At 35.4% G+C, this 26,156-nt stretch overlaps 1 protein-coding gene across 1 annotated transcript in view; it reads right to left on the bottom strand.

Annotated features, from left to right (window-relative positions):
• The window catches only part of LOC135215923 (latent-transforming growth factor beta-binding protein 4-like), a 593,663-nt gene that overhangs the window by 375,667 nt on the left and 191,840 nt on the right, over positions 1–26,156 (bottom strand). The window contains exons 6-7 of the mRNA XM_064250878.1: positions 18,195–18,305; positions 16,592–16,675 (exon numbers count right to left, since the gene is read on the bottom strand). Of these exons, the coding sequence (XP_064106948.1) occupies positions 16,592–16,675; positions 18,195–18,305 (195 nt within the window). The remainder of the gene's footprint in view (positions 1–16,591; positions 16,676–18,194; positions 18,306–26,156) is intronic.

The raw sequence follows: 26,156 nt of genomic DNA on the forward strand, positions 1-26,156 counted from the left end.
TCGCCACTTGGCCTAGTTATGGCTAACGCCTTTATGTGCTCTTTTGAGGAACAAATGCTGGATGGTTGTCCCTTATCATATCGCCCTCTCTTTTATAAACGATATGTGGATGACTGGATGACGCTATTGCTCTATTTAGGTCCCGAGAAGCAGCTGAAGCTTTCTTGGAATATATCAATGGCCTACATCCTAATATAAATTTCTCAATCGAACATGAACAAGATAACCAACTTGCTTTTTAGATGTTTTTAATTACTAGGGACAGAACATGGTTTAATACGAACATCTTTAGAAAAACGACGTTCACAGGTCAAGGTACTAACTTCTATAGCAGTTGTTCCATAACATTTAAATTAAATAGTATTTCCACGCTATTACATCGTGCTTATACGTTATCCTCCAGCTGACATAACTTCCATAGTGAAATACAATTTTTACTTCAGTTTTTTAAAAACAATTCGTATCCTCCAGCCTTATTCTTGAAATATGTCAATAACTTTTTAAATGATAAATTTCAGCCACGTCAACTTGTACCGAACGTGCCTAAATTATTAATATATGCCTCTATACCTTTCATTCAGTCGAACGCATTTAAGGTGCAAATACAAAAAGTCATTCAGAAAACTTTTCCGGCCGTGAATCTTAAGTTGATAGCAAAAAATCCTAAAACTCTGGGTTCTTGTTCTCCCACAAAGATAAACTTCCGGCTTTGATGCGGTCTTTGGTGGTATATTGCTTACTTGCCCGAAATGTAAGATCGGGAAATACGTGGGAGCCACCAAAGACTACTCAAGTCAGAATCGGACTCTCATCTCGGAGTCAGTCAGCGTACGGGATGTACTTTGAAAACGAAAGAATTTTCTAACATACGAGAACATTGTAATAAATGTAAAACACCATTAAATGGTCAGACTTCTTCCACAGTTCTATATATAGCATAGTTGACGTCCTCCTTTCCAAACCAGACAACGTCACTCAATTTTTTAACTCCATAGAGATAGGTACTAACTTTTAAGCATTCTTTTTCACTTTTTAAAAATTTTTATATATATTTTTTTTTATTCATTTTTTAATTATTATATATTTAACTTTTATGTACTTCCATTTTTATTAATATTAATATTAATACGAATCTTTTTTAATTTGTATATTTTGTATATTTTACAGCCCTGATGATGAGACCCAAAGTCTTGAAAATTTGGAAAATACATGTATGATGTTACGCTGGCTTTTCTCCATCCTATTCATTTTATATATATATATATATATATATATATATATATATATATATATATATATATATATATATATGATACATATATATATATATATATATATATATATATATATATATATATATGTATATAACCTTATATATTATTATATATTGCTACTTTCAAAATGCATATATCCCCTCTTTGACTGTATAAAATGTTATGTAGAATTTTGTGCAACATTTTTTCAGATTCCTAGATAGCTTAGAGATAGGATGTTTTAAATGTGTGTTCAGATTTCGCATAACATAATTTATAAAAAGAATATATAACGTAGAATGTAGAAAGAGAGAGAATATCTTTGTCCGTTCAAAGCTAGAGTTGTTTTTCCTAATCTGTCAACACGTTTGATAAGCGAGCTCGAGCCTTCATTGTGTTTTGGGATTCTGTCATCATGTGTGATAAGGAAATTCTGATACGAGCGATCGAATCGAGTGCGTGTCTTTTTTGAACAGAATCATCTCATACGCGTATGTCTTTGCCAAAGCCACATGCAGATTGCACATTTCTTTGTAAAGTTGAGTAAGATTTCGAAGCTTCTAGAAAGAATTGGGTCTCAAAATGTTTTGTGTCATCTTGTCTAGCTTTCGTAAGGGAGAAGTTTTTCATTCGGGCTTAAAGACTCAAACCGTTCACATACATCTCTCTCTCTCTCTCTCTCTCTCTCTCTCTCTCTCTCTCTCTCCATCGCATAGCACTTTTGATGTTAAAGAAGCTTAACGATTTCATACTTATTGAATGGTCACCTGTAACATGAGAATTTCATATTTGATATTTCTTAGAGTTTATTTAGTGTTGTTTAGTGATTTTTTGTGGAATCTGAACAAACATTGTTGTTGTAACGGCGCCTGGTTTTGTGAAAGCGTGAAACTAGATGCAGCAAGGAAGAAAGAAATTGGTATACCAAAAAGGTAAAGTGTGTTATATTTTTATTACTTGCAACTAATAAATGATAGGAACAGTGGTTAGGTAACAACTAATAACTGATATAAACAGTGGTTTGGTAAAAACTAAATAACTGATGGTTACAGTGGTTTGAGAGAAACTATTTACGATTTTACACGTTGCAAATTTTTGTGTTTTGTGTTTGTTTCATTTCTGTGCATTTGTTCATTTTCTTATTGAAGTGTGCCTTTTTATTTTATATTCTGTGAGATTAGTACTTTTTGCAAATTTTGATATTGTCCACATTTTTCTGTATTTTCATTTGCATTCACAATTTAATTTACTTGGTTATTTTCATTGCTTAATTGTTGCAGAATTAATTAAATTTAACATTTGTGAATTAATTTGCATTTACATAGAATTCTTTTCAAGTTTTATTGTTGTTTAGCACTTGTGAATTAATTTCAAATTTTCAATTATTGCCTAACAGTTTTGAATTTTGATTGAATTAATATTCTTGAATTTTATTATAAATTAATTTTGATTTAATTTTACTTAATTGATTCATGAATTAATTAAACTTTACTTTGTTTGCAAATAACAGTAATTTTCCCTGATATTGTGAATTTCACTTATAAATTTTGAGTTTAATAATAAATTTTTGTATGTAAAATTTTATAAGCGTTTTCATTTCTAACCAGTATATTTGCATATGATTATATTGATGTTAGGTAGAAGCATAGAGGGGTAATTGATCTGCTTTCCTTCAATTTATTTGAAGTGACTTAGAGCCAGGGAAGTACTTAGACTTTTGAAATCAGGGAAATACTTAGACTTTTAAAGTTGTTGATGGAGTGATGCCCTTTGATTAATTTAATTACTTACAAGATTACCTCACACCTGTTTTGATGAATTTAGTCTGATTTTCTGCAATACTGGTAAGTGTTAAGGGGTCACTGTTGCCTTTAGAGTATTCAGTCGTTTAGTACCTGTGATGAGGGTTCAGGTGTCTGGCTTTTGTAAGGTATCAATTAATGAATGGTAAGTGTAGTAACCAGATACTTGGCACTTCGTCACTATATATACATATATATATGCATATGTATATATATATATATATATATATATATATATATATATATATATATATATATATGTATATAAGAGGTATACAGGAGCGTAGACATAAAAGGTTCAGGAAGTCCATTGATACTTCACATGAAGGCCAATATTTATTTTAAAACGTTTCGCACATCAACTTTGTGCATCTTCAGTCTGTTAAAAGAGAAATGCATATATTAAAAAAACTAAAAATAAGGATTCACAATAGTAATCATGTTAAAATGCAATAAAAATATAAACAGTTAAAAAAGAGGAAGAAGAACCACTGAGGTACCAACCAACTAGAGTGGAAGGAAAGCAAGGAATGATTTTTGAGAGAGCCAGGTCCAAGACGTTGACTATGCCAGATGTAGAGGTGAAGCCGAGGTGTTGTTATTCAATGGGGGAACCAGTCTTTTAATAATTAACGATTCCAAGGTAGTCAGGTGGTCCGGGTCTTTAGTGTAACCTATTATTGAGAAGTCCTGTTTCGATACATTTATTTTGCATTTAGCGGCATGATTCTTGATATTAGAAAATTCAGGATTACTAATTCTTTGACCTGTTCTATAACTGAAACCCATATGGCTGCAATATCTCATCTGCAGTAATCTTCGAGTAGATCCCACGTAAGTAGCAGGGCATCCTGCGCATTTGAATTTATATACAACGTTGGATCTCATAAAGTCCTGCAGACGATCTTTGAAATTAAAAAGTGAGCCAATTTTGCAAGGATTATTTGAAATAAGTTTAATTTTAAGACAAGGCATTTCTTGTTCTATTATTTGTGTGAGTCTGAGAGAAAACTTCGAGTTAGTTACATATGGAATCGATGCATACATTAGTTTCTTTGGGACATCCATTAGCGGAGGAGGTGGTTGGATGTAGTTACCTACTAATTTATTAATTATATTATGTACTATGTCTTTGGATAAGAGTTTTTTTGAAAAAAGGTTATTAAAAATTCCATTTCGTTATGAAAAATTTGCCAGTTGGATGAGTATTTCAAAGCTCTATAGACCAATGTGTATATGGCATTAAGTTTGAAGGTTTTCTGACAAGAACTATAGAAGTTATTGGCTAATCCCGTGAACGTCTTTTTCCGATATACTGCAGTCGTTCTATTTACCATTTGAAGTGTTGTTTCAGAGACTTATGAAACTAAATATGATAAAAAACACCAGTAATTTGCAGCAAAAAATGTCCTCTATTATTCATCAAACTTATGCTAACCTTAAAACCTCCTGGGCACCATTTTTTAGAAAGGATGATCTTAAATTATTACTTGAATTAAAAAAACGAGAAGATATAATTATTTGCAAACCTGATAAAGGCAAAGGTGTGGTAATTCTAGACAAAAATGAGTATATTGAAAAAATTGAAACTATTCTATCTGATACCACTAAGTTTCAACTACATGGTGACCCCAATTTTCTCGACATTTACAAAAGAGAAGATAAAGTCAATAGATTCTTAAGGAAACTGAAAAATGAAGGAGTAATAAATGAAACTACATACCAGCAATTACATGTCACAGGTCTTCGTTTAGTATATTATAAGGCCTACCGAAAATTCATAAACCAGGCACACCCCTGTTAGACCCATATGGCTGCATACAATAGTCCTCTTTTTCTATCTCCAAATTCTTAGTATCACTATTAACTGAAATATTCCATCAACGAAAACACTTTGAAAATGGATATCAATTTCAGGAACAATCATCCATCAGGACGGAGATACACCAAATGGCCAGTTTGACGTAGAATCGTTGTTTACGAATGTACCATTGAACGAAACCATAGATATTATTTTAAATAAGATTTTTATTAGCGATGACACTGTATTTCATGGTTTTAGTAAACCCCTTTTTAAACAATTTCTTGAACTTGCTGTGCAAGATTCCATGTTTATTTTTAATCAACGACTCTATTCGCAGGTCGATGGAGTTGCTATGGGGTCGCCACTTGGGCCAATATTTGCCAACTTTTTTATATCATATTTGGAAACAGAATTTTTAGATAATTGTCCTATTTCTTGTTAAACCAGTATTACAGAAGATATGCTGACGACACATTTGCACTTTTTAGATATCAATGGCAAATAGCAAAATTTTTGGAACATATTAACGTACACATCCTAACATTAAATTCACAATGGAGATAGAAAATGAAAACAAATTACCATTTCTGGACATCCCTTGTCACTAGAGTCAATTCAGAATTCACGACTGCAGTATATCGGAAAAAGACGTTCACGGATTAGCCAATAACCTCTATAGTTCTTGTCAGAAAACCTTCAAACTTAATGCCATATACACATGGTCTATAGAGCTTTGAAATACTCATCCAACTGGCAAATTTTCATAACGAAATGGAATTTTTAATAACCTTTTTCAAAAAAAACTCTTATCCCAAAAGACATTGTATATAATATAATTAATAAATTAGTAGGTAACTATATCCAACCACCTCCTCCGCTAATGGATGTCCCAAAGAAACTAATGTATGCATCGATTCCATTGTAACTAATTCGAAGTTTCTCTCAGACTCACACAAATAATAGAACAAGAAATGCCTTGTCTCAAAATTAAACTTATTTCAAATAATCCTTGCAAAATTGGCTCACTTTTTAATTCAAAGATCGTCTGCAGGACTTATGAGATCCAACGTTGTATATAAATTCAAATGCGCAGGATGCCCTGCTACTTACGTGGGATCTACTCGAAGATTACTGCAGATGAAATATTGCAGCCATATGGGTTTCAGTTATAGAACAGGTCAAAGAATTAGTAATCTGAATTTTCTAATATCAAGAATCATGCCGCTAAATGCAAAATAATGTATCGAAACAGACTTCTCAATAATAGGTTACACTAAAGACCCGGACCACCTGAATACCTTGGAATCGTTAATTATTAAAGACTGGTTCCCCCATTGAATAACAACACCTCGCTTCACCTCTACATCTGCATAGTCAACGTCTTGGACCTGGCTCTCTCAAAAATCATTCCTTGCTTCCTTCCACTCTAGTTGGTTGGTACCTCAGTGGCTCTTCTTCCTCTTTTTTAACTGTTTATATTTTTATTGCATTTTAACATGATTACTATTGTAAATCCTTATTTTTAGTTTTTTAATATAGCATTTCTCTTTTAACAGACTGAAGATGCACAAAGTTGATGTGCGAAACGTTTTAAAATAAATATTGGCCTTCATGTGAAGTATCAATGGACTTTCCTGAACCTTTTATATGTATATATATATGTGTGTATGTATGCGTATATATATATTTATATATATATATATATATATATTATATATATTATATATATATATATATATATATATATATATACAACATATACACACACACACATACACATATATATAGTATATATATATATATATATATATATAGATATATATATATACTATATATATATATATATATATAATATATATATGTTACAGTGTTGTTAAAGGATTAAGGAAATTATATCAAAAGGCATTAACTTTAAAGTACTTAAGAAGAGGCACGGATAATAAGAAAAGAAAAGGGAAAAAGAATGAAATAAAATAATGGTTTTATGAAAGTATCGTCTTTCTCGGACTCAACCCCAACGACCAGGACACTTTAGCCATCGAGAGTCTGGATATCATCTCCCCAAAAACATCTGTCCGTACCGGAGATTAGTGGCCGACGAGGAGATTAGTGGCTGACGAGCGATATTTCCCAGGCATCTTCGAGAAATTGGAACTCAACTCGTCACACCTCATTTACGCCTACACAAGCCCTCTTCGCAAGATTAATTGGTGCCAGGGATAATTCCTATATCCCATCTGGCATATGTTAGAGAAGGAATTCTAAGCTCCCTTGTTTAAGAAAGGGGAAGTGTTAAACTCGAAAGCTCCACCCTTTCCAAGGATAGGCCTAGGGTCTTAACCAATTAAATCAGGAGTGCCAGATCGTAGGACAGCCCAAAAAGGGGTCTCAACGAATAACCTATGAGGTTACCAAAGGTACACACCCCCAAAAAGCCAGGGCATGAACAAGAGGTGTTTCCTAATTTAGAGTCTACGAATCACAACAGAAAAAAAGACAGGAAGGTGGTTTTGTATAAAGTCTGTAGCCACTCAAACACAAGAATTCTTTCAGAAGATGCCACACCCAGTCAAAATCCAAAAATCCAAGGGCAGTGCCAAGAAGATATCATCCCAATAAAAAAGCCAGACAGAGAGAGAGAAGGGCAGAAAAGAAAAAGACAGAGTGGAGAAGGGGGAGAACGAGTGCAGAACAGAAGAGTGGCGCAGTAGCAGAACTGAGAAGATGAAGAAACAGTAGAGAGGGAAAGTGCAGAAGTGTGGTGTGCAATAGACAGTGATAAGTGACTATCGTACTCAGTAAAATTCCCTCGTGCCTACTAACTCGTAATTGCAACAAAGTGCCTTTCAAAGAAAAGTTTTATCAGTCCAAGCGCCCAGAAACACAAAGGTGGAAAGTTTATAAGAACCCCTAGCAAAGAATAAACACATAAAAGGACACATTAATTTAATTTTTCCCAAACTATATACCTATTAAGATAATTCCATAAGAACATTTAGCAAGGTGAGATTAAATTTATTTAATGCTATTTCCCCAAATTACGGGCCCCCACTCAGGTGCACGTTACCTTAGGGCTGTGTGTTAGTAACCACTACCACACACACACACACATATATATATATATATATATATATATATATATATATATATATATATATATATATATATATATATATATATATATATATATATATATATATATATATATATATATATATATATATATATATATATATATCTTTAAGGCACCAACAACAGTCTATAATATTAAATAATTGGGTTGATAACCTTAGCTCTTGCTGGTTAGAGACAGATGCAAAATGCTTTGATTCCACGAAGATGCTGAGATGAAAAAACTAATAAGACAGCTTACCGACGCACAATTAGGGTCAGTGACGCGCTTTGAAGATCACGAGTTTCATGGGTGAAGTGTGCCTGCCTCGTGTGTGCCAGTCGGTGAGTGTGTGTGTTCATGATGAACTGAAAATGACATATAGTCAAGTGGCAAAAGTGCAAATGGGGATCACTGATTTTGGTTGATAGTGTGTGTGGAACACACCACAGAAGAGGTGCTGGAAGAGGTGTTGCAGGTCCGTCGGACAAGGTAACGAGAAACTTTGGAAAGTTAACATTTGAAGTGACAATTACTTGAGTCTAGAGAGAGGGAAGTGAGGTGCGACACACATTCTTTAATGATGAACTTTAATGTTTTATGGTGTCATAATTATGGTCTCTTTATTTCAGATGGATTCGAAGTCACCTATGGGTTTTTCTTTGACTGATTATGATTATTAATAAACTATGAATGTTTGGACACTTTGGGGAAAAGGGGGTACTTACTTAAATATGATTTTGAGAGGAATATGACAGTTTAACGTTTCTTTTTGAGTCAAGTTTAATTAATAATTCTTCCATTTTCATGTTAGCTAATTTTGGGAAGTAAAAAGTATATTTTTTTAACCACGAGAGTTTACCTTAGCCTAGTTTGAAACCAATTTTCAGCCAACTCCAGAGATGGCATTCAACAGAACAATGGTGGGTTACGTTACCAGTTAGATGTTTTTGCTTTAATTTTGTTTAAACGAGTGTCATTTGACCTCGTTTGAGATTTTCCCTGTTAGATATACCTGTTAGATATATATACATATATATATATATATATATATATATATATATATATATATATATATATATATATATAGTATATATATATATGTATATATATATATATATATATATATATATATATATATATATATATATATATATCTCATCAGGGGAACCATAGGGAAAGGCATCGTACTCAGGTACATTTATTTCGCCGACGTTTTCACGACTCATAGTCGCATTCTCAAGGCTATAATTAAAGATAAAACACACGAACATTAAAACTACGCACTGCATAATTCATAAAAATTACGCAATATTTAAAAAATTCAATGAACATCAACATCAGAATGTAGAACATTTAAAAATTTATGAATCTCTTAAAACAGAAAAACATACTGAGCGCTAAATTACAGTACAGTTACATTAAATATTTAAAAATTACAGAAAAAAGTATACAAAAATACGATGGGATGTAAAAAAATTAAAAATAATAAATAACACTAAAACAGTAAGGCTATTCTATACCTTATCCTCGCAAAGGACGGGCAGTGGACTGAGAGAATTTTTAGAAAAATAAAATAAACAAGCACTCTAGGCGATAAACAACTGAACAGAGGAGGATTGCGCATTTAAGGACGGAACTATCTTTTTATCATTAATGGATTCAAGGTTGTTAGGTCTTTTCGTTTGCGTTTGGCCTATAATAATAAAATCCTTATCATTAATATATGTTTTACATAATTTAGAGTGATTTCTGATATTTGACTGTTCGGGGTTTGTTAATCTGCTGCCCGTTCTAAAACTTAAGCCCCTGTGAGAATCTATTCTCACTTTTAGTAACCTCTTCGTACAACCCACATAAGTCCCGTGATCACATCTCGGGCACGTATTTATATACAAACATTAGATTTTAGAAGAGGACTAAGGCGTCTTTCGTCTTAAACAGGGATCCGATAGTTAATGGATTTTTTGGGACGATTTTTAGGTTCAGTGCCGGGAATTCCTTTTGAATAATTGCCAGGAACTTTGTTTTTTCTGAAGAGGTTGTCATGAAGAAAAGGGAAGCTAGCAAAGATTTTAATTTTGGGACTGTCAAAAACGTTGGCACCTCTATGAATCGGGCATCAAGCATTTTCTTAAGCATTTTTGAACAAAAGTTTGTCTGGAAAGCAGTTATTTTTAAGATATTGGAAAGAAAGTTAATTTCTTCATTAAAAGTAAACCAATTAGAGGTATGGTAAAGGCCCTGTGTAGGAGAGTTGAGATAGTATTAAGTTTAAAATTATAAAAGCAAGAAACTATAAAAGTTGATACCCAACCCAGTAAAGTCTTTTTTCTAAAAAACACCCGTGTAGAAGCCTTCCTCGTTCCTGGACACTAGAACATCCAAAAAGGGAAGCTTGTTATTTCTCTTCATCGAGTGTAAATCTGATATTAGGGTGCAGGGCATTGACAAATTCTAAGAATTGTTCCGCATTAAACTTGTTTCGGAATAAGGCGAAAGTGTCATCAACGTATCTACGATAAAACTGAGGCAAGAAGCTAAGGGGGCAATCATCAAACATACGCTCCTCCAAAGAGCACATAAAAAATATTAGCAAGTGTCGGACCCAGTGGGGATCCCATTGCTACTCCTTCCACTTGTCTGTATAAAAAGCCATTAAAAATGAAAGTCGTGTCCTGCACGCCAGTTCTAACAACTGTTTTAAAAAACTCACGACTAAAATTATGAAAAGTAGAGTCCGGCTCTATAAATAATAACTATAAAATAATGTCAAACGTCTCCCCTACAGGGACATTAGTAAAAAGTGACTCAACGTCCAGACTAAACCACTAAAATAATTCTGAATCTTGTATAAGAATATCCTCCTTGAATTTATGAGAGTTGGCTTAAAGAAAAGTTCATTTTTAGTGAGAGGCTCAAGTAAAGGAACTAGAAATTTGGCAAGCTTATAACTAGGAGTGTTCACTGAGGAAAGAATGGGCCTTAATGGGACATTTTCTTTAGTATTTGGGCAACCCATACAAAACCCCATACGAAGACCCTGTAGGGAATAGTTCCTGGTATATATCATCATCAATTATCTTATTTTGTTTAGCAACCTTAGAAACCTTACTATTTTGTCCTCTGGTTTAAATGATATTATATAAATCTGGAGCACCTATTTTCTCAAATTTGTATGATCGTTTGAAGATAATATCCATCTTCTAATATAAGTATCCTTATCCAAATTACGCAACCCTTACCTTTGTCTGGTTTTGTAAATAATAATACTGTCATCATTAGCCAAGTTTTTTAAAGTGTCAAAATCATATTGTTGAAGAAAGGAGTCCATCTAGTGTTTAGCTTATGATATGCACAATGAGCTAAAGATGATAACTGAGATCTAAGGTTGTCCAAATTAACATTGAAAGGGAGGGATTAAGACGGCGAAAGAGAGATTCTATGGGTAGAAAAAAACTTGCTATAGTTCGGCCTGTAATTCGGTAAACATTCTAAGCCTAGAGAAAGTAAGAACTCTTCCCTCTTTGACAATAACCTTTTTGAAAAGTTAAAAACGGTACTCTTATTGTATTTCTACAGATTTGAGGGGGTGATGATTCCAAGCTCCTTAGTTTTCTGTTATGTCTTTCATTTACATCGTTGATGAAATTCAAAACGGTATTATTGAAAAGACGTACAAAAATTACCTTGGTCTAAAATGGTGAGACAACTACTTACGAAGGTTTTTTCTGCTCAGTTACCAGCTTGTTTAACCTTTCAATTTTCTGCTTAGACACAATCTCCATCTCTAACAGTCGTTTAGTAGTTTCAATATAAAATTCTGAATGATAGAGTGAGGTTTTATGCACCTTAAATTTTCACAAAATTAGGCACTACATTATTTAGCTGACAAAAACTGTAGAAATGTCAAATCCAATCTGGCTTTTCCTAACTTCTTGGTGAATCTGTCCAGCATTCTGCATCTTGCTAATAGTTGTTGCACCATATCTCCTCCGAATAAGTTCTTGAAAGTGGTTAAGCCTCTTGATCTGATGCGAAGAAGGAACAGAATAACGAAGAAAAAACTGCTGATGTTCATCGTGATTGGTGTAGCCTTTGTAGTGAGTTATCCCATAAATATCCTTAGAAGACGGAGCTGCCGCTCTATTGACCATCTCATCAGGGGAACCATAGGGAAAGGCATCGTACTCGGTACATTTATTTCGCCGACGTTCACGACTCTTCGTTATTCTGTTCCTTCTTCGCATCAGATCAAGAGGCTTTAACCACTTCAAGAACTTATTCGGAGGAGATTGGTGCACAACTATTAGCAAGATGCAGAATGCTGGAGAGATTCACCAAGAAGTTAGAGAAAGCCAAATTGGATTTGACATTTCTACAGTTTTGTCAGCTAGATAATGTGGTGCCTAATTTTGTGAAATTTAAGGTGCATAAAACCTCACTCTATCATTCAGAATTTTATATTGAAACTACTAAACGACTGTTAGAGATGGAGATTGTGTCTAAGCAGAAAAAATATTGAAAGGTTAACAAGCTGGTAACTGAGCAGAAAACCTTCGTAAGTAGTGTCTCACCATTTTAGACAAGGTAATTTTGTACGTCTTTTCAATAATACCGTTTTGAATTTCATCAACGATGTAAATGAAAGACATAACAGAAAAACTAAGGAGCTTGGAATCATCACCCCTCAAATCTGTAGAAATAACAATAAGAGTACCGTTTTTAACTTTTCAAAAGGTTATTGTCAAAGAGGGAAGAGTTCTTACTTTCTCTAGGCTTAGAATTTTGTTTACCGAATTACAGGCCGAACTATAGCAAGTTTTTCTACCCATAGAATCTCTCTTTCGCCGTCTTAAATCCCTCCCTTTCAATGTTAATTTGGACAACCTTAGATCTCAGTTATCATCTTTAGCTCATTGTGCATATCATAAGCTAAACACTAGATGGACTCCTTTCTTCAACAAATATGATTTTGACACTTTAAAAACTTGGCTAATGATGACAGTATTATTATTACAAAAACCAGACAAAGGTAAGGGTTGCGTAATTTTGGATAAGGATACTTATATTGAGAAATGGATGGATTATCTTAAACGATCATACAAAATTTGAGAAAAATAGGTGCTCCAGATTTATATAATATCATTAAACCAGAGGACAAAATTGTAAGGTTTTCTAAGGTTGCTAAAACAAAATAAGATAATTGATGATGATATATACCAGGAACTATTCCCTACAGGGTCTTCGTATGGGGTTTTGTATGGGTTGCCCAAAATACATAAAGAAAATGTCCCATTAAGGCCCATTCTTTCCTCAGTGAACACTCCTAGTTATAAGCTTGCCAAATTTCTAGTTCTTTACTTGAGCTCTCACTAAAAATGAATTTTCTTTAAGCAACTCTCATAAATTCAAGGAGGATATTCTTATACAAGATTCAGAATTATTTATGGTTAGTCTGGACGTTGAGTCACTTTTTACTAATATCCCTGTAGGGGAGACGATTGACATTATTTTAAATAAGTTATTTATAGAGCGGACTCTACTTTCATAATTTTAGTCGTGAGTTTTTTAAACAGGTTGTTAGAACTGGCCGTGCAGGACACGACTTTTCATTTTTAATGGCTTTTTATACAGACAAGTGGAAGGAGTAGCAATGGATACCCCACTGGGTCCGACACTTGCTAATATTTTTATGTGCTCTTTGGAGGAGCGTATGTTTGATGATTGCCCCTGAGCTTCTTGCCTCAGTTTATCGTAGATACGTTGATGACACTTTCGCCTTATTCCGAAACAAGTTTAATGCGGAACAAATTCTTAGAATTTGTCAATGCCCTGCACCCTAATATCAGATTTACACTCGATGAAGAAGAAAATAACAAGCTTCCTTTATGGATGTTCTAGTGTCCAGGAACGAGGAAGGCTTCTACACGGGTGTTTTTAGAAAAAAGACTTTTACTGGGTTGGGTATCAACTTTTATAGTTCTTGCTTTTATAATTTTAAACTTAATACTATCTCAACTCTCCTACACAGGGCCTTTACCCATACCTCTAATTGGTTTACTTTTAATGAAGAAATTAACTTTCTTTCCCAATATCTTAAAAATAACTGCTTTCCAGACAAACTTTTGTTCAAAATGCTTAGAAAATGCTTGATGCCCGATTCATAGAGGTGCCAACGGTTTTTGACAGTCCCAAAATTAAAAATCTTTGCTAGCTTCCCGTTTCTTCATGACAACCTCTTCAGAAAAAGTTCCTGGCAATTATTCAAAAGGAATTCCCGGCACTGAACCTAAAAATCGTCCCAAAAAATCCATTAACTATCGGATCCCTGTTTAAGACGAAAGACCGCTTAGTCCTCTTCTAAAATCTAATGTTGTATATAAATATACGTGCCCGAGATGTGATCACGGGACTTAGTGGGTTGTACGAAGAGGTTACTAAAAGTGAGAATAGATTCCACAGGGGCTTAAGTTTTAGAACGGGCAGCAGATTAACAAACCCCGAACAGTCAAATATCAGAAATCACTCTAAATTATGTAAAACATATATTAATGATAAGGATTTATTATTATAGGCAAACGCAAAACGAAAACGACCTAACAACCTTGGGAATCATTATGATAAAAAAAGATAGTTCCGTCCTTAAATCGCAATCCTCCTCTGTTCAGTTGTTTTATCGCCTAGAGTGCTGTTTATTTTTATTTTTCTAAAAATTCTCTCAGTCACTGCCCGTCCTTTGCGAGGATAAGGTATAGAATAGCCTTACTGTTTTAGTGTTATTTATTTATTTTTAATTTTTTTACACCCATATCGTAAATTTTTGTATACTTTTTTCTGTAATTTTTAAATATTTTAATGTAACTGTACTGTAATTTAGCGCTCAGTATGTTTTCTGTTTTAAGAAATTCATAAATTTTTAAATGTTCTACATTCTGATGTTGATGTTCATTGAATTTTTAAATATTGCGTAATTTTTATGAATTATGCAGTGCGTAGTTTTAATGTTCGTGTGTTTATCTTTAATTATAGCCTTGAGAATGCGACTATGAGTCGTTGAAACGTCGGCGAAATAAATGTACCTGAGTACGATGCCTTTACCCTATGGTTCCCCTGATGAGATGTACATAGAGCGGGGCAGACTCCGTCTTCTCAAGGATATATATATATATAATATATATATATATATATACTATATATATATTATATATATATATATATATTATATTATATATATATATATATATATATATATATATATATATATATATATATATCATATATATATGTATACTGAGTCACGAAAGTTAGGAACGTGCCACGAAGGAAAAATAAACGAAGGAGGGTCTGCGAGACCTTTTGACGTTAAACGTCCTTTACTGAGCAGAAACTGACATAAACGAGGGTAAAGACAATACAAGAAGATTCGTATAACTGACAGATAGGGATTATAAAGAGATTAGTACCTAGAATCCAACACACCTGGAAGATGAGAAACCTTCCCAAACAAGCATAAACAATGGGTGCAATTAAAGGTTTAAGACAATCATCTCAGAATGGGTGATTGTCATACCTTCTTAGATGGCGTGGCAGCAAGGATTTAGGGAGCACTTGTTCAGAAAGGCAATTCTTCAAGAACTTAAGACGAATTCTGGTTGAATGTGCAGCCACAAGAGACTTGGAGAAGGTAGTGACGACACATCTCAAAAGAGGAAACAGAATAGCGCAAGTAAACGTGGCCCTCATCATGTATAACTGAATCACAAAAGTTAGGAACGTGATAAATCCATAAATAAAGATATATGCCACGAAGGAAAAATAAACGAAGGAGGATCTGCGAGACCTTTCGATGTTAAACGTCCTTTACTGAGCAGAAACTGACATAAATGAGGGAAAAGACAATACAAGAAGATTCGTATAACTGACAGATAGGGATTATAAAGAGATTAGTACCTAGAATCCAACATACCTGGAAGATGAGAAACCTTCCCAAACAAGCATAAACAATGGGTGCAATTAAAGGTTTAAGACAATCATATCAGAATGGGTGATTGTCATACCTTCTTAGACGGCGTGGCAGCAAGGATTTAGGGAGCACTTGTTCAGAAAGGCACTTCTTCAAAAACTTAAGACGAATTCTGGTTGAATGTGCAGCCACAAGAGACTTGGAGAAGGTAGTGACGACACATCTCAAAAGAGGAAACAGAATAGCGAAAGTAAACGTGGCCCTCATTATGTATAACTGAATCACGAAAGTTAGGAACATGATAAATCCATAAATAAAGATATATGCCACGAAGGAAAAATAAACGAAGGAGGATCTGCGAGACCTTTCGACGTTAAACGTCCTTTACTGAGAAGAAACTGACATAAATGAGGGAAAGACAATACAAGAAGATTCGTATAACTGACAGAAAGGGATTATAAAGAGATTAGTACCTAGAATCCGACACACCTGGAAGATGAGAAACCTTCCCAAACAAGCATAAACAATGGGTGCCATTAAAGTTAAAGGTATATATATATAATATATATATATATATATATATATATATATATATATATATATATATATATATATATATATATATATATATATCTGGATGAAACAGACACTCACTTGTACAGGTGTAACTCCCTGGGACGTTGGTGCAATCTTCATTGCTTAAACAAGCATTGTTGACTAAGTCACATTCATTAATATCTGAAAGTGGGAAAATAGGTAAGAAAAGTCATCTTCAAGTAATTAGAGGAGAAAATGAAGCAGTCGCTCACACACACAAGTTCAAATTTTCCCAAAACAATAGACAAACTGCAAACAAGCTCTTTGTTGTTATTTTATCCTCTCGTTCGTATCTCTTCGAACTGGTCAAACTCTTGTTTCGGGGACTGTCAGTCTTTCGATAAATTTCGGTAGTGCCAGGATGTGCTAGGTACCTATCCTCTGTTCAGAGCCCTCGAAAAAGAAGTTATATATTCACAAATCGATCCGAAAAAACACGTAGGCATATATATTGCAGGGTACAATAATTTTCATTGTTGATATACATGCAAACACACACACACACACACACACACACATATATATGTATATATATATATATATATATATATATATATATATATATATATATATATATATATATATAGTATATTATATATATATATATATATATATATATATATATATATATATATATATATATATATATATATATATATGAACAGATTGGAATGAGTAGCAACACAGCCTCGAGTATTATGGGAAACTTTAAGGTATCAGCAAATACTTTGGGTCTTCGAACGGAAAAGCCTAACATTATCTGACTTCAGAGACGAGAGCGCGGGTGCGAATTTGACCCAGCTGTAGTCGTGATTGTGATGTCAGAAAATGCAGTTGTGTATTTCTGTTTGTGTGTCAAACAGGGTGTGTTCATGGAAGGACCTAGAACAATTTATTGTGTTCATGCACTCAAATATCAGAACTGTGAGAAGACTAGCGTGCGTGTGTTCATACACCCATCATGGCGCATGAAAACGTAATACATTTCTATAGTGAGTCAGGAGACTGCAGTCTCTTTGAGCGATTACCAGTGTTGAAAGCCCGATGGGAGGCGCACAGAAGATCCATCAAGAAGGTCAATAGTGAAAAAAATACTCTGAAAATCCTTTGAACTTTTACAGATACTCTGAAGGGAGCTGAAGTTGTGTGAAATTCATTTGGTATTTTCATTGGGTATTTATCGGTTTGTCACCACAGAAAAGGAATTCTCTAATTAACCATCTTGTTTGGGAAAATACTGAAGGGGTTTTTGACATTAAGATAGTGTGTGACAATTTTTTTAATCAAAATGACTAATTGAGGAGTAAATAAGTTTCATGGTTTTGGGATTTTCAATTTTCCTTGTTTTTCCTGTTCGTTATTCTGGGAAATAAAGACTCTGTTTTTGTATCTCAGAGTTTGGTCTTAGCCTAGACTTAACAACTTTATTTATCTGCTGAGTTGCCGGCTTGTGGTGGAGTCTTCGAGGTAGGTTACTTTACTAGTAAGTGATTTCTCTCCTTTTCATTAAACAGGGTCGATTAGAGCCTTGTAAGATATGTTAAACATATAAATTTCTGACTCTGACTCACTTAGGACTCTTCCTATAGTTATATTTCGAATTTGGAGCTGAAAGAGCATTTAAGATCCCAGTAAGAAGGAATAATAAAACGACACTTACCAACACAATCACCGTTGAATTTTTCGTACCCAACATCGCAGACGCATTCGTAACTGCCGGGTGTGCTCTGGCAGTGGGAGTTTGGACCACATGGATTGCTGTCACATTTATCTGGCAAAAAGAAGAAAGTTATGTAGATACCAAACAGATAAAAGAGAGAGAGAGAGAGAGAGAGAGAGAGAGAGAGAGAGAGAGAGAGAGAAATTGTGATGGTGTTGGTGGTGTCCATGATGTTCATATGGAATACTTAGTAACCTCATGAAACTTGGGAAGAAAACTAGAAATGTTTACCACCTCTATTGTGTTCTAGTTTTCAGATAACATCGCTAATCAATGTCTAACAGAAAGAACTGAAAGAGATGGGTCACTATACAGAGTTGTTCCTTAACATCTCAGTAACATGAGTGCGGTATAAATGATCTTTTTGCCTTAACAATTCAGTCTCCACATTAACTTTTATATGAGGCTTTGGAGGAGGGGGAGGAGGAGCAGCGAGGGACCCCTGGCAATGTCGCCGGAATGAAATCCAGAAGAATTCGGCTGATAACTTGAGCACCAACTCCATCCAAAAAGTCACAAAGGTGAGAATATATGAAATGTTCAGTAACACTCTGCTCGAATGCATTGCTCAGGGCCTTGCCTTCCTCATAATGGCATTCTGAGTTGGCGGCCCAGATGTCTATCTGTCTGCCTATCCTATCCCTGTTGCGTATTCATCATCCATCCTGTTGGAATGTAGTTGATGCCAAAAGCAAGGATGTACAATTCCTATCCTATGAAACAATCGTGAGAATGAATGAACGACTATGAGATTTCGTATCACTCTTGGCAGGCTGCATCAATTCGCAACTTATGGAGGAGGCAATGATCCCAGATTCTCTCAGAAAAAATGTGAAAAAAAGCCTTGAAGAAGCAATCACTAAACTAATTGTCTTCAGATCCTTTTATTTTAACAAAGTTTAGTAAATGAGGCTAGAAAATAGACCATCTTGAAGCAATTTTATGAGCCAATATGTGATACCAAATTCCATGACTATTTAACTCATATTAATCTTGGATTTCATACACTATCAAGGTAAGTGAACCCATAAGAACATTCAAAACAGATTGCACATCATAAGGAAGCCTGGAAAATGTGGCTTAGCAATGTTAATGCGACAATTTTTCAAGAAACAATATATCTTTCATTAGGCATCAGTTTAGTACTGAGTCAAAACTTTCAAGCTTAGAATGGAAGTCGAGAAGCAATGTTCTTGATAAAAAGTACACGGAACAAATGGAACAAGAAATGTGCTTCTAATGAGTGGCTTGAATCCGAAGAAAAATCTTCCCATGTCTGAATTTATGGTCAATGGCATTTTTCAGGGATCACAACGGTCCAGGCAAGCTACTGCTTCTTAAATGACGTTTTTAATGATAAAATAGTGATTGCTATTTTAGGGAATACTTAGGAACGAGGCGCAGAAGGCTCACTCGATATACCATACTGCCAGGATGTAGGTGAAACTGCAAAATGAATCACTTGCTTAAGAAAACGAAATGAGTTCGCGAACTACATTTTTCTCTAGAGTTCGTCTTCTTACCTTCCACACAGCAGGAACATAGTGCGGACTTGCATTCCCTGGGAAAAAAGAGGCCATTGCAGTCTTCTTTCTTCTTGCTTTGGATGCAATAACCACCGTTGGCAACGCATACGTCAGTTGGTTTGCAATCTGCAAAGTTAGAAGAGTAATAACGTCTGAATGCCTCTGTCTCTCCAGTCTGTGCTAAAAGTCATTAAGTTATAAAGCAAGGAACTGAAACGTGAAATTTTTTTTCTTATTGAAAGAAGAAAGATTCTTGCATTCATGTTTTCCAGTGTCATGAAGGTGATGGTGAGATTTCTCTAGTTATGTCATCATTACGAACATTTATCATTTTTGCAATACGATTGTTCTGTTTTGACTCTAACGTAGGCCCCGTGGTCTCTGGAAAAATGCTGATGTTTGCTATCAAATGAACCCAAACATACAAAGCTTATTACATTAGACAGAAGATTGATTCTACAAACAAAACGTAACGAAATTTATGAGAGATATTTGATGTTTCATGGAGAACAAACGCTATCCTTATACAGTGAGGTTTATATGAACATCTTTCAAATGATTTTTCATTGCCCACTGCGTATTTCTCTGTTCTGCTTACGTAACCTCGGTAGAACCCATGAAAAACAAGAAACAGCGCTGTTGGAGACTTCCTGTCCGTCCAGACATCAAGAGATATAATAGCTTGCAAAACTGACAAGAAAGGGAAAGGAACTTACCATGTTTTTTCCCAGGTATAGGCTCAGGTTTAAGCAGAGCTTTAACTCCAGAATAAACAGGCCTTTTCTTGAAAGGGTGGAGTCCAGCTCTCTGTAAGACAGAAGGAAAATCGATAGAGAAAAGAAGTAGGTCAAGATAACGAAATTCGGAATGGAATTTCAGCAACTGTACCAACTGAAATAGATTATAGCATCTTTTACTAATTTATTTATGAGATCAATCATTGGATTATCATTGTTATTATTATTATTATTTTTTTTTTGCTTTATCACAGTCCTCCAATTTGACTGGGTGGTATTTATAGTGTGGGGTTCCGGGCTGCATCCTGCCTCCTTAGGAGTCCATCACTTTTCTTACTATGTGCGCCGTTTCCAGGATCACACTCTTCTGCATGAGTCCTGGAGCTACTTCAGCCTCTAGTTTTTCTAGATTCCTCTTCAGGGATCTTGGGATCGTGCCGAGTGTTCCTATGATTATGGGTACAATTTCCACTGGCATATCCCATATCCTTCTTATTTCTATTTTCAGATCTTGGTACTTATCCATTTTTTCCCTCTCTTTCTCTTCAATTCTCGTGTCCCATGGTATTTGCGACAATCAACGTCACGTCTGGTCTATTTGCATGTATCACCCTATCTGTTCTGATACCATAGTCCCAGAGAATCTTTGCCTGATCGTTTTCTATCACTCCCTCAGGTTGGTGCTCGTACCACTTATTACTGCAATGTTTCTTGCGCAGGCTCCAGTGGAGGGCTTTTGCCACTGAATCATGCCTCTTTTTGTACTGGTTCTGTGCAAGTGCCGGACATTCGCTTGCTATGTGGTTTATGGTTTCATTTTTCGTATTGCACTTCCTACATATGGGAGAGATGTTATTTCCGTCTATTGTTCTTTGAACATATCTGGTTCTTAGGGCCTGATCTTGTGCCGCTGTTATCATTCCTTCAGTTTCTTTCTTTAGCTCTCCCCTCTGTAGTCATTGCCAATTGTCATCGCTGGCTAGTTCTTTAGTCTGTCTCATGTATTGTCTGTGCATTGGTTTGTTGTGCCAGTCCTCTGTTCTGTTTGTCATTCTCCTGTCTCTGTATATTTCATGGTCTTCGTCTACTTTTATTAGTCCTTCTTCCCATGCACTCTTTAGCCACTCGTCTTCACTGGTTTTCAGATATTGCCCCAGTGCTCTGTTCTCGATGTTGACGCAGTCCTCTATACTTAGTAGTCCCCTCCCACCTTCCTTTCGTGTTATGTATAGTCTGTCCGTATTTGCTCTTGGGTGTAGTGCTTTGTGTATTGTCATATGTTTCCTGGTTTTCTGATCTATGCTGCGGAGTTCTGCCTTCGTCCATTCCACTATTCCTGCGCTGTATCTGATTACTGGCACTGCCCATGTGTTTATGGCTTTTATCATATTTCCGGCGTTGAGTTTTGACTTGAGTATCGCCTTAAGTCTCTGCATATTCTTTCCTGATCGTGTCCTTCATCTCTTTGTGCTTTATATCCCCTCCTTCCATTATTCCCAGGTAATTGTATCCAGTCTTATCTATGTGTTTGATGTTGCTCCCATCTGGTAGCTTTATCCCTTCAGTTCTTGTTACTTTGTCCTTTTGTATGTTGACTAAGGCGCATTTTTCTATTCCAAACTCCATCCTGATGTCCCCAGATACAATCCTTACAGTCTGGATTAGGGTATCTATTTCCTTGATGCTCTTACCATACAGCTTGATGTCGTCCATGAACATCAGATGGTTAATTCTGTTGCCTCCTTTCTTGAGTTGGTACCCGGCATCCATCTTCTGTAGTACTTTTGTCATGGGAATCATGGCTACTAAGAAGAGTAGTGGGGACAGTGAGTCACCCCGGAAGATCCCTCTCCTGATATTAACCTCTGCTAGTCTTATTCCAGAGCTTGTAAGTATTGTATTCCAGTTGCGCATTGTATTTTTGAGGAAGCTGATGGTGTTTTCCTCTGCCCCATATATTTTCAGGCATTCTATTAGCATGTGCGTGGTATCATGACGAAGGCTTTCTTATAGTCTATCCATGCCTATGCTTAGGTTGGTTTTTCCTTCTCTTACTGTTCTTCATTACATTTTGTCCTATCAGGAGCTGGTCTTTTGTGCCCCTACACTTCCTTCTGCAGCCTTTTCTGTTGGTGGGGGATGGTGTTTGTTTTTTTCCTCTAGTAGTTGTATAGCCTTTCACTGATGATACCTGTTAGTATTATTATTATTATTATTATTATTATTATTATTATTATTATTATTATTATTATTATTATTATTATTATTATTATTATTGAGAGGTTAAATCCTGTTCATAGGAACAAGCCCACAGGGGTCACTGACTTGAAATTCCAGAAGCTCCCAAAGAATATTTATGTAGGTGTTCATTAGAAAGAACTAACAGAAGGTAATGGGACTCACAGAAATAGATCAGTTATTAGAAAAACATAAATTAACAACTTAATAAAATTCAAAATGCAAGTAAAATATTTCAACGTATATAATTTTCACTTGAATTGCACGACACCCTCAAGGAGACTGTTCCACAGTCCAACGGTGTGAGGAGGAATAAAGGACCTCTTGAACTGAGAAGTTCGACAGCGAGGGAGGCAAAACATTGACTGCATATTCTGCTGTTCAGCTAATCTGGTTGCCTATTTTTTTTTTTTTTTCCCCTTTTGGCCCCCAGATGAAAGGGGATCAAGGCATCAATTGTTGGCAAAAAAGTGACAAACCGAGGAGGGACCATTCTAACTGTTAGGAAACAGAAACTACAACTACGAACCACTCTATCTAAAAGAGATAAATCCTCGACAGAATGAAGATACCCACACCAGAGAACAGTATCCAGTAAATTAACTCAAAATACCTAAAACAGGTAGCACTGATTTTATCCCTGCTATAAATATAGGAGGCCTTACGAACAACACCGAACTTTCGGGCAGCATTTACTGAAAAACTTTCATTAGATATTTCTCAAAAGTTAGATGTGAGTTCAAGGTTACACCTAGAATAGTTAAAGCTTCATGTTCGTTCAACAAAATTCCATCCACCTGAAGCGGAGGATGGGGTAGGAAATCAGAACAAGATCTGCTAATTGATAGTTTTTTCGATTTACCGGAGTTCAGCCTCACACCCCACCGCTTACATCATTCTCTGGTCTGGTCTCTGTCCCGATTGAGACAAAGGGCAGCTTCATTCTCATAAGCGGCGACTTGACTACCAACCCCCAAACAAGTGTTGCATCCAATCCAGCATACCTAAAAACCATCCTTTTTAATTTTCAATGCCAAACAACCTACATCAATTAGTTATAACACTAAAAATAAAAATAAAGGTACCAACGTGAACACTACCCTGTAGTAGAACTCCGACAACAAAATAGGTCTTTGGATTCAGTAAAAGATTCCCATCATAACAGCAACTCCCCCCAGTTCGCTGCAGGCCATACCTGTAACGGAAATCTTGAAGTATCCATCAAGCATATCCACTCCACTCCAAAATTACTGCAAGTCTTTATAAACAGAGTGCCTCCCCATGATTACTAAATCGAGAGCAGCCTTAAAATCTATTTTAATTACTCTACACTCAAGCCCTTATCAAAGTTCTCTTGCAAATGGTACGTTAAATGTAAAATAGCATCTTAGGTAATACTTAAGTGCTTCCTATATAGGTTTTGACTACCAGTTAACAATCCTTTAGAATCCACATACTTATATAGTATAGTGGATTAAAAATAAGTTCTAAGTCATTTTGGTGAGTATGGGCAAAATATAGATAGGCCTGTATTTACTGCAGTCTGCATATTTGTCACTCTTTGTAACAGGCACTGTATTGCTAAGCTTGCTTGTGCTCATTCGTAAAAGAACTACTTGAAATAAAACCCTAGTAGATCAGTATCAGTATTACAAACATTCGCAAAATGCGAATGTTGTAACTATAGGTTCCAGGAAGGACAGATATTAGGGAAACTGACTTACTTCTGCTGACTGCTTAGGATCTTTCAAAAGCTTGATGAAGAAGCAGTCAGCCTTTCACCCTTAAGGGCCATGGTAGCAAAGCCTACCACTCAACTGTTAGTAGTGGTGGAGTGGAAGAGGAGCACGACCCCCCCAAAGGACAGATGATACACCAATTGGTCCAGCACAAGATGAGGCTGGACTGAGGTCAGTTCCTTCAAGTTGCCCTCTTCACGGAATTTTATTGTAATTTCTCTCGGCTGTATGGTAAGATCTATTCACAGCCCTGTGAGACTCATCAATAATTGTGTCATTTTCATTTGAACATTTCATCTCCATGGTTAAATTTCGTCTTTTTGTCATGGTAGGCCCATCTACATGTATAATCAAACCATAGCTGGTTATTTGTCCAGAATGTGATGACCTCTCTAGTGACATACATTATCAAAATAGCCACCAGCATTTCATTTAACTTCTTGGGATCAGGATCTAATATAGCATCTGTAATATTAAGTGTCTGACAAGCTTCATTAATGTGATCTCAATTGGCTCTAGGATTTCAGCCAGACTAGTCTTCCAATGGTGGGGAACTTAGGAATATACTGATTAGGACAGATATGTCCACTGTCAATAGAGCAATGATGAGAATTGCCTGTATCTATTCACAGACCCTGGAAATCTTCAACAATAGCGGGAACATCTGGTGAATATGACGGTCGAAAGCTATTTAGCAGAAATAAATAACGTAGCTTCCTCAATGAACTGGACAAAACTTGGAGCATACACCTGTCACTCAAGAGCAGACCAGCTATGTTGATGTGTGGGGAATCTGACAACTGAGCCAACTAGCTGTGGCCCTTTGCATTACAATCTCGGACAAACTCCACAAAATGACGACAATCGAAGCTTTTGAAATCCTGTGACTGAGGCCATACTCTAATGAAGGTCTAATCCTTCCAAGAAGAAATCCAAGAAACAGGTATACATAGATCTTTGTCTTTATTTATTGGGATTGCCGTAAACAGCAAATACAATAAACATTGTTGAAAAAACTTACTGAAAAATTTTAAAGCAAACAACTTCATGGCAGTTACACTTCAAAAAATTTTCAGACGATCAGTTATGTCGTTCTTGGACTTAGGAGTATACAGCAACATGAAAGTCAGGGGCATCCATCAAGCCCTGGATTATTAAAAAACTCAAACCTTACTTGTTCTATTTACAAGGTACTCTGGATATAAAAATAAACAAAATCGTAGTTGACAGGCCAACAAACTCTGGAGATCAAAGAAAATTTGACTTTAATTAAGAAAGAACCGAATATTTGAGGACGAAAAGCACCTCAGTCAAATTTTTTAATTTTATTATTGCTAATGAGTAACAGGCAGAGGATTTAAGCTCAGTTTCGCCCTGAAATAATTTGTTAAAATTAAAAACAAGATCAGTAGCAAAAGCCAATAATTAGAACAATTTAGAACAATAACATTGTAAAAATCAATCGGAAACAATTAGCAAGACTGCATCCACAACCAACAGGATTTACATTATAAAAGAAAAATAAACAAATTATGCTAAAAAGTCATAAGAGCGGGACCAATAATCGTTAAACAAACCACACACACACACACACACACTGGAAGCAACTGGTCGATATGGTGGGGCCGGCGCACCTTGTAAGTCTAATAAGAAATCTACCAG

Source organism: Macrobrachium nipponense, chromosome 5 (assembly GCF_015104395.2).
Source record: "Macrobrachium nipponense isolate FS-2020 chromosome 5, ASM1510439v2, whole genome shotgun sequence".
Classification (NCBI taxonomy): Eukaryota; Metazoa; Arthropoda; class Malacostraca; order Decapoda; family Palaemonidae; genus Macrobrachium; species Macrobrachium nipponense.